At 33.6% G+C, this 9,776-nt stretch overlaps 1 protein-coding gene across 1 annotated transcript; it reads left to right on the top strand.

The window, feature by feature from the left end:
• The first annotated feature begins 3,535 nt into the window (after nucleotides 1-3,535).
• Nucleotides 3,536-9,066, top strand: LOC117325491. Its single transcript, XM_033881747.1, has 3 exons — nucleotides 3,536-5,956; nucleotides 6,641-6,726; nucleotides 7,805-9,066. Exons 1-3 carry the CDS (start codon nucleotides 5,793-5,795, stop codon nucleotides 9,028-9,030), a joined length of 1,476 nt encoding a protein of 491 aa, XP_033737638.1. The 5' UTR covers nucleotides 3,536-5,792; the 3' UTR covers nucleotides 9,031-9,066.
• The last annotated feature ends 710 nt before the right edge of the window (nucleotides 9,067-9,776 follow it).

The raw sequence follows: 9,776 nt of genomic DNA, 5'->3' as shown, positions 1-9,776 counted from the left end.
GAATCTTTAATGTAGCATAATAGGCTAAAATTCATATTGTAAGTTATAGCAGGCACAAGCTAGGTATACTATAGTATTCTTATTTTTTTTAATGTATAATAAACAAAAATCCAGATTTGCATTGCCACTCTACATTCTATGCGCTCCTGTCCAGTCCATCTTTCAAAGACCAAATCTGTATACAGTAGCTGATGGTATCGTCTAGGCATAAGCTTGGGTATCCCCTGGTAATCAAAGAGAAAGTCTCCATTAAGCATCAATAAGTGGTACTAACGTAGGCGTCAGATTTTATAATTCATAACCAAATTCAAACGTCACTTTTCTAAAAAAAAATTATAACAGAGAACATGTTTGATGTCTTACTAACTTGTCATGTCTGTCCTTTCCATTTTCTATCTGTCTTCTCCTGTATTTGAATGTTTTATCGACGTGCTGGTCTGCATGATTTTTTATGCATTTGAGAGTGTTTACAGTATAACTGAGCTCTTTTAATGGTAATAGTCTTACCTGCAATTTCCCCTATTTAAGAGAAGAGATTTAATTAAATGCAAGTTCATCGCTAGCCGACTGGTTAGTATCTTTATCAAAATCTTAGTTTTTCCCCAAAGTGTTCTACTATTTCCTGCCAATTTACTGGGTCCTCCTGTTCAACCTCATGTTTTCTTATTTGGTGATACTGGATGAATCTGAGGAGATGGTTGTTGTCACAGTCCATGCTAACGGAAAGGTCAACGTTTTCGTAACCTGTTTTCGCAGGTGTATCAAAACGGTGATACTGTGAACAACTTTACAATTTCATTTTGTTCGTATCGAAAATCCAACTCGAAGTGTTATGACACTGAAGACAAAGTCGTGAAGTTTTGTGATGTTTCACAGGATGAAATAATTAGCAATTCGATTGGTAGAACAGAAACAGTGAGAATTTAGAACGTCAAACTGTCGCCAGACTAGGAAGTTATAATTAACAGCTTCGGAACCAAAAACATATAAAATGTCATCACAGCAAGCCACAGTTTCAGTTTAACGAAGAATTCTCTGAACAGAGCAAGATCATACTAAACTCGTTTAAAAAAGATGGCGATGGAAAACGAAACAGGCTCGGATTTAGGAAATGTTTGTATACGCATTGTCTTATTTTCCACATAAGATAATTTCTTATGTAATATATATTTCTGATAATCTCATTCGCTAAGAAAAGATAAAAAAAAAGATAAGTAAAAGAAAGTAACAAAATCATTCAATAATTGATCAACGCATTTATATCAAAACTGCAAAGCATGATTGATTACAGTTCTGTTTAAAACACATCCCTAGCAATGTGAACGGATAATATTTTTATGTACTTTTTGCATTATTCTCCGTTTGTTCCAGGACCTACATCGATTTGAGCCATGGAACTTTGCTCTTGCGGGTGGCCTGCTCCTCATCTTCATTGCGACGGAAGTGATTAACACCACACTCTTGTACAGAATATGGAAAAAGAAAATGAAAACTGTGAGCGGTAAGAACGCAAATTATCTTTAACGTATTTAATCATTTTGAAACTTTCAGCTTATAGATGTATCATGCAAACCTCAAGATATTAACCGATAGTAACTGCATTGTGCCTCTATATTTACTCCATTAAGTTTCTACTTTGAAGTACATATTGTTGAAATTCTATTTATGAATATGGAAGGAGGAAGGATAATCACTGAACATTACATACTTATTAAACTAGATTGCTTTGTAGCTGTTATACTGTATGCATAACGGTATTAATGAATCGTGAAATGGTAAAGAATGGTGAAATGGTAATGAACGGCGAAATGATAATGAATGGTGAAATGGTAATTAATCGTGAAATGGTAATGAAAGGTGAAATGGTAATGAAAGGTGAAATGGTAATGCATTGTGAAATGGTAATGGATGGTAAAATGGCAAATAATGGTGAAATGGTAATAATTAATTTTTCATTGTTTTCATGGCAAATACTCAAATGTGATTGGTCGAAAAATTCTTCTGATTCTTCTATGAAAGAAATTCCGAGAATGGCGTGAAAAATGTGACGTCACAATACGACAATTGACGTTGCGTATTGATTTGAGAAAAATAATCCCATTTAAAACCAGTAAAATTGTACATAAAACATATTTTAAATTAGAAAATCATTTTCAAAAATTAATTATAAGCGTTGATATCATTTTTTTTAGTTTCATCGGGGTATGAAACAAATTTTGTTTGCAAACTTCTGTAAGAATCGGATTCTTACAGAAGTTTGCAAACAAAATTTGTTTCATACCCCGATGAAACTAAAAATATGACATCAAAGCTTAAATGAATGATGAAATGGTAAAGAATTGTGAAATAGCAATGAATGATGAAATAATGGTAAAATGGTAATAAATGGTGAAATGGCAATGAAATGCGAAATGGCAATGAATGGTGAAATGGTAATGAATAGTAATTAATGGTGAAATGGCAATGGATATTGAAATGGTAATGAATGGTGAAATGGTAATTAATGGTGAAATGGTAATTAATGATTAGATGGAAATGAATGGTAAAATGGTTATGAATTGTGAAACGATGGTGAATGGTGAATTGATGATGAATGGTGAAATGGCAATGAATGGTGAATTGATGATGAATGGTGAAATAGTAATGAATGGTGAAATGGTAATGAATGGTGAAATGGTAATGAATGGTGAAATGGTAATGAATGGAGAAATGGTAATGAATGGTGCAATGGCGATGAATGGTAAAGTTGTATTAAATTGTGAAACGGTGATGAATGTTGAAATAGTATGATTAATGATAAGTTTGATAGAAGATTAATTTGTAACAGAAGATAATGTTTTAATATTCATCATCAAAGTTTTTTGTTTTTGTTTTGTTTTTTGTTTTGAATAGAAATTAACATTAAGAAATACTATGTGCATCACATGAACATGGTTTCTACCACAATACGCTGTTATTCCACTCTCAAGCCATTGTATAAATGTCCCGACTGTTGGATAAATAGAGGTTACACAACGAGTGATTGTTGGATATGTAATTTATTTCACACGAGTAAAGTATTTTTTTAAAGTTACAAAAGACACGAGCTTTCCATATTCAACAATCACGAGTTGTGTTACCTGTTCTACCACAATAATATCGACTTGAATCAAAGGGAAACGTGGCCAAGTTTAATTTCGTGTATGCAGACAAAGTGTACCGGGACGTCCGGGGCCCGGTGATGTGACGTTATTCGATTATTGATGACGTCAATAACAACTGTAGCTTGGTTCAAAGTTCGATTTTTTGACCAATCAAAAGACCGGAAGGTCATATACCACTTAATTTAATAATTCGAACTTTGATCCAAACTGCAACTGTTATTGACGTCATCAATAATCGAATGACGTCACATCACATGGTCCCGGACGTCACCGGTACATTTTATTTACATGCAAGAAAGTATACTTGGCCACGTTTCCCTTTGATTCAATCCGTTATTACTGTGGTAGAAACAGGTCACACGACTCATGATTGTTGGATATGAAATTTATTTCACACGAGTAAGTTATTTTTTAAAGTTGCAAAAGAATTCCTTATCCAACAATCACTCGTTGTGTACCCTCATTTCATCTTACCTCCTGTTTGATCGACAGTCCGATAATGTCAATCTGAATCACAACTATTGATGCCACTCGAGGCATGACGTCAAATGTTAAATATCAAAAACATAATTAACATAGGTCACTGCAGATATGTTTTCACTATGTTTAAGTCATAATGGGACGATGAAATACATATTGTCTATCATCGACAATCTTCTCGTGTTGGTCAAGTCTAATGACTTGTAAAATAAACAATGATAGATATATAAATCAACAATAAAAGTAAATCAATAAATGATTGAAAAACAACATATTCCCTCAATATTTGTATTAAAGTATTGCATCAGTAAGCATTGAACATAGTCCTGTTGAAGACGATTGATAACAAATGTAACTGAACTACATGTACTTGTATTCACTGTTTTAAAGGATTAGGTAACATGATTTTTTTTTTCTGGGCACAAATTCTAAAACTTATATTGCAGAATTTTACAGGGTGTTCTATATACTCTTCCCATCATGCACATAAGTGAAAGCAAACAAAAGATATAAATCACTCACACGTTTTTTGAGAAAGATAAAGAATTGTGATTAGAATTTCAATGTTTTTTATTGTAAAAATAAATTAGAATTAAAAACTGAGGAGTTTTCCCTCAAAGTCGTACATTTATACTAATTAAGAATCATAACAAAATTATAGATATAATGATAGAATATTATTGGATACCTCATATGTGATATTTTGATGTGAATGTATTTATGTATACAAACAAAATTAAATTAAATCTTTCTTGAGAAGTTCTTTAAACAAAACGTTGACGGACAAATGACAGACGCTGCGCCACGGTTTAAGGTCACATGGTCATTTGCCATTGGTGAGTTGAGTTAAAAGCGGTGAGTAGAAAATTATGTATATCATTAAGGTTCATATTATGCATGTATACATTGTTTAATGCTACAATAATATCGTAATCATGGAATTTCACTTTATATTTCAGAAACTCCGTTTTGTGTACGAATAGAAATGATTTCAATCCATTCCTTCCTTGAAAATAGAACTATACTGTACATGTAATTATCATATATATATATTGCAGTATATATATATATACATCATTCTTAATATAAAACTCATTAACACAATTTGTAACTACATCCCATTTATTAATATTATATTTAAGAGTATCGTTGCTAAAAACGAAATATTAAGGATTTCTTTAGTTTAAGACATATATCGTGTATCCAATTATAACCGGCCTCTGTATTTGAATATGTTGACAAATAGTATTCTTTGCAAACTTAGATTAGACATGTAAGTCATGTGGGTATTGTCCTCCTTTCTGCTTGAGCGATTCGTCACTTTTAACAATATAAAATCATAGGAGTCGACTTTGCTATATCAGAAATCAGAAATGACAATATTTAAGGCAGTGTCTACTTACTGTGGTCCTTTTCTCTTACTTTTGTGTTACTATAAGCATGCTTCTTCTTTGAGGTATCCGACCTACAGCTAATAGTTGTCGTCACGTTCTTGGCCAACCTTAGTTCTCGAAAAAAAACAACAAAAAAACAAACAAACAAACAAACAAAAAACGAAAACAAAACAAAAATCATATTATCAATTGAATTTGACGTTTCGAACCAACTAGGATTTTCTCATACATTTCGAGGAAATCATGAACTAAGTTTGTGCTATTATTTCCCACACCATTGCTATCCCCAAACCTGTGAATTTTATAACGTCAATGTTAACTTTCCTACCTTGATTAGAGTTTATGTAGGAAAATGGAGCTTTACAATACACTTGGTTTACTTTCAATCGAAGATCGCCTTAACATGATTGGAATATTTTCCATTAGAAAGATAATCAAATGCAGGATTAGGTTTATCAAAATGCACAAACAAATCCTTACGTGTGACCTGCTCTAGAACGTCCGTTAATGTAATATGTAATCCGCCAAATATCTAACTCATTTAGGGATACAAACCAGGGGTTTCGGATAACTTTATCTTCAGCTTTTTTACTGTAGTTTGCCGAAGTACTTATTAGTCAATTATAATTAGTGATATTTCTGTTGTTCACTGTTTAGATTTATATTGCTTTAATTTTTATGACAAGGCGCTTTAGGACAGCTTATCAATCAACAACTAAATAATAATACTCTTGTCGGTTTTGTGTTATTAGCACAACTCGTAAAATACACGGCTATGTGTAGCATCCTGTATGGTCTGCTTTCTATGATGCCAGCCGCCATGACAACCTTAAGAGGGACCAGGATATTAAGTCGTGATGGCTGTGTATATTATAACCTGGTCGTGCAGACATCCAGCGTGGCAAACAGATTGCTTCTGTTGCTGCTTGTCATAGAACAGTAAGTTTTATATATTGTAGATCCCGATTCACAGCAGCGACATAATTTTCATTGTTATTTGGAGAGTGTATTAAAGATAAAGCTTGAGTTCTGTAAGCATGAATTCTTAAACATGTTGGGTATTTTATTATATATTGATGACAATGTTTCATGAAAACTCGACAAAAAAAAAAAAAAAAAGAGAGAAAAAAAAAAAAAAAATAAGCAGAGAAAAAAAATAAGTAAAGAAAAAAAATGGTGTCCCTGCTGAATTGGAATGGTATTATGATGTTAATATATCACTCTACCTTTAATTTAGGAACTAAGACAATTTCTAACTCAGCAACATACATTGTACTATTTTCTTTTTAATTCTTTGGTTACATCGGTCATCTGAATAAACGCATGTATGATTGCTTTTTTTTTTATCGATAAAGTTGGTAAACATTTATTCAAAAACAAATATCGACTTAATCGAGCTACTGCATAGAAAAATAAATATTTGTACATTGTTTGTCTGTAAATAGGTTGATACCTTTGACAACATCGTTCGTTGGACGTATTGATTGGTTTAAATGATTATTTCCTGATAATTACCTATTATCATTTACTTGTTTTACCTTATCATATTAATACTTTTAATTAATTAACACACCGAATTGTTTAGAGAAGATGTTGTTGTCATTCCTCTTTTTTTTTCGCTAGATTCTGCATTTTGGTTGGCAAACGAGGACTTCGGTTACGACCGTCTGCGCTGTGTGCTGTGCTGTTTGGGCTACTCGTCTTCTCGGGTATATCAAATATTTTTTCTTTCAAACAGTAACTGATACAATAATAAGATGTTCCAGGAAACATAGTAAATGACATATCGAATACTATATTGTACAGTAACTTGAGATGACAGGTGGTAGACCCTGTTGGTGGAATTCAGTCCCAGAGGTTTGCAGTAATATGTAATTCATTTGAATTATGACACTGTTCCGAATATTCACATGTGTAATCGGACTAGTGCACCTCCCATATCAATTTCGTATCTATTTCCGAAAGCGTTCATTGTAATCCCTGGAAATTTGAGAACGAGTTCTTTCCTTGAGGGGGAGTATGTAACCCTGGTAAATACTTGTCTCAATATACCGCACGGCTAGAGAGATCGTCTCTTTAGCTCTATCGGTTGAGCGTAAGCCAGAGGTCCTGGGTTCAATCCCTAGTGAAGCCAGTGGTTGAATTTAATAAATCATGCACTCTGTTAAATGTATTTGTATTTATATTAATCCAATTCAAGTCAACTTTAACATGGTCATGATTTATGTAGTAATTAGGCTATAAATTAGTTATAAATAAACAAACGATGTTTTCACATGGATTATTCATAAAGGTACATACAGGTTTAATGAATAAGTAGGATTGAAGTATTACCAGATAAAAATATGAATTGTATTGCAAATTTTTCACTTTCACTTATTGTAGATTTAAATAGACTTCTTATCTGAAAATGGTACTTGTTTCCAGCAAACTGGTTAAGGAAGCAATGACTTGAGAACTGCAATTCATTGTCCAATGAACTGTGGGTTTTTTCGAGTTGCTTTGTACTCTTGGAATGTCCCTAAACAGTAGACTATATCTCTTACAACCAAGTGGACAAGTGGAACTGTTTGTTATTATCACTGACTGTCATTCCCAACTTGTCCCTTATGCTTTCAAGGTCATGTTCACACAATGTAATTTTTATGAAAAACCTTCTGAGAAAAAAAAAGATAGATCAAAATACAATATCTAAACGCAGATTTTATTTATTAAATTTGTCTTTTCCATAAGAGACTATCGTATCCCGATCCAGTTAAGTCAACACAGTTCTTCTTTTCACTTCAGTTTTGGTGTCCAGTTTTACCGTCCTTCAGAGAGACAAGTACATCGCCAAAAGAAGTATATATATTTGTCTGCTTCCTCTGGATTGGCTGACGGTAACGTACGAAATTGGTTCTTATATTGTCCCCTGTATGATCATTATCTTTATCACGACATACGCAGTCTACATCAGGAAGGATGGACGCACAAACAGTGGGCTGTCGACATCTACTGACAACCGCCCTACTCTGTTTTCGACCAATGTACCGAATGCCACAATTTCTACAGCGCGGATTCTGATAACAGTACCAGCATTGTGTATATTTGCGTCACTTATGCGCCTCTTGGGTAGCGTTTTCAACTACGATTCATTGCTTTTATTCTTTGCATTAATATGCGATGTCATAACATATGCAATGCAACCGCTGGCCTTCGTTTTTTCAAAGAATGTCTTGAACAACAATATCACTGAAGCTTTCGTTATTAGCTTTTCTCGTACTACTACAACGTCTGTGCAATCGTCTCCTCCTTTACGTGTAATGAATGAAACGGAACCGATTCCCTCTATAAGCGACAGTCTTTCCTCAAATACGGACGCGACAAATGAAGACACTATTGACATGGATGCAGTGACCGGGGACAATGATGATATTCCAGAGGACGCATCAGGAAACAAGACGGAATCATCCATTATTGACAATCAGAATAGGTACGATTTGTCCGTTAGCGATAGCAATGCCCATTCGTCTCCTGTCGAGTTTGGATCACTATCAGACGTATATAGCTACGTCTCTACGTGTAGTCCTAGTCCGAATGGAATTGAAAATGTCGACAATGTCTTATCGAAAGGAACAGAAGCTAACATCGAAAACGTCCAGCAACATTCTATCAACGAGACAACGCGTATTTCGCATCCATACGAACAAATCAAATGCAGTAAATCGCAGAGACGCAAGTCTTCTGAAAATAACTGGGCAAAATCCTTTCAAATGGTTCAAAAGGACAATGTCATGCAAATGCACGGTAGCGTAATGCATGATACGGAGCATGATATATCCAGCGTCCATGTCAATTTCATCGGAATAGCGTCATCAAAACAATATTTGATTTCCATGGCACCTGGAGGACTTTTCAGGGAATCGAGAGCAAAACATCAGCGGAAAAGACCCTCTAGCTTGTTTAAAATACAGGAAGATTACTATAGGAGAGATAGCGACACAGGAGAAATGATTGTAGCAAAGTATGATTAAAGTATGTGATTACCATATATCTTATGCCGTATATGAGTCTTCAGTTTTGGTTTTGTTTTGTATTGAATTTCTCATTCTACCTATCTAAACGTTGAATTATGACGTCTTAAAATTTTATAATAAATATCATTTGTGTGTCATTTCAATTAAGTCGTCGACCAGAAATATATTGAGAGATAATATTGCTCATCAGAAATCTGAGTTCCTTTTAATTTGATTGGCGATAGTTAATCGAGTTCCTTTTAATTTAATTGGCGATGGTTAATCGAGTTCCTTTTAAATTGATTTAAGATAGTTAATCGAGTTCCTTTTAATTTAATTGGCGATGGTTAATCGAGTTCCTTTTAATTTGATTGACGATAGTTTATCGAGTTCCTTTTAATTTGATTGGTGATAGTTAATCGAGTTCCTTTTAATTTGATTGGCGATAGTTAATCGAGTTCCTTTTAATTTGATGACGATAGTTAATCGAGTTCCTTTTAATTTGATTGGTGATAGTTAATCGGGTTCATTTTAATTAGAATGGCGATAGTTAATCGAGTTCCTTTTAATTTGATGACGATAGTTAATCGAGTTCCTTTTAATTTGATTGGCGATAGTTAATCGAGTTCATTTTGATTTGATTGGCGATAGATAATCGAGTTCATTTTGATTAGAATGACGATAGTTAATCGAGTTCCTTTTAATTTGATTGACGATAGTTAATCGAGTTCCTTTTAATTTGATTGGCGATAGTTAATCGAGTT

This window comes from Pecten maximus, chromosome 4 (assembly GCF_902652985.1).
Source record: "Pecten maximus chromosome 4, xPecMax1.1, whole genome shotgun sequence".
Taxonomy (NCBI): domain Eukaryota; kingdom Metazoa; phylum Mollusca; class Bivalvia; order Pectinida; family Pectinidae; genus Pecten; species Pecten maximus.
Note: the sequence above shows the minus strand (reverse complement) of the source record. Positions and strands in the feature narration are given on the sequence as shown.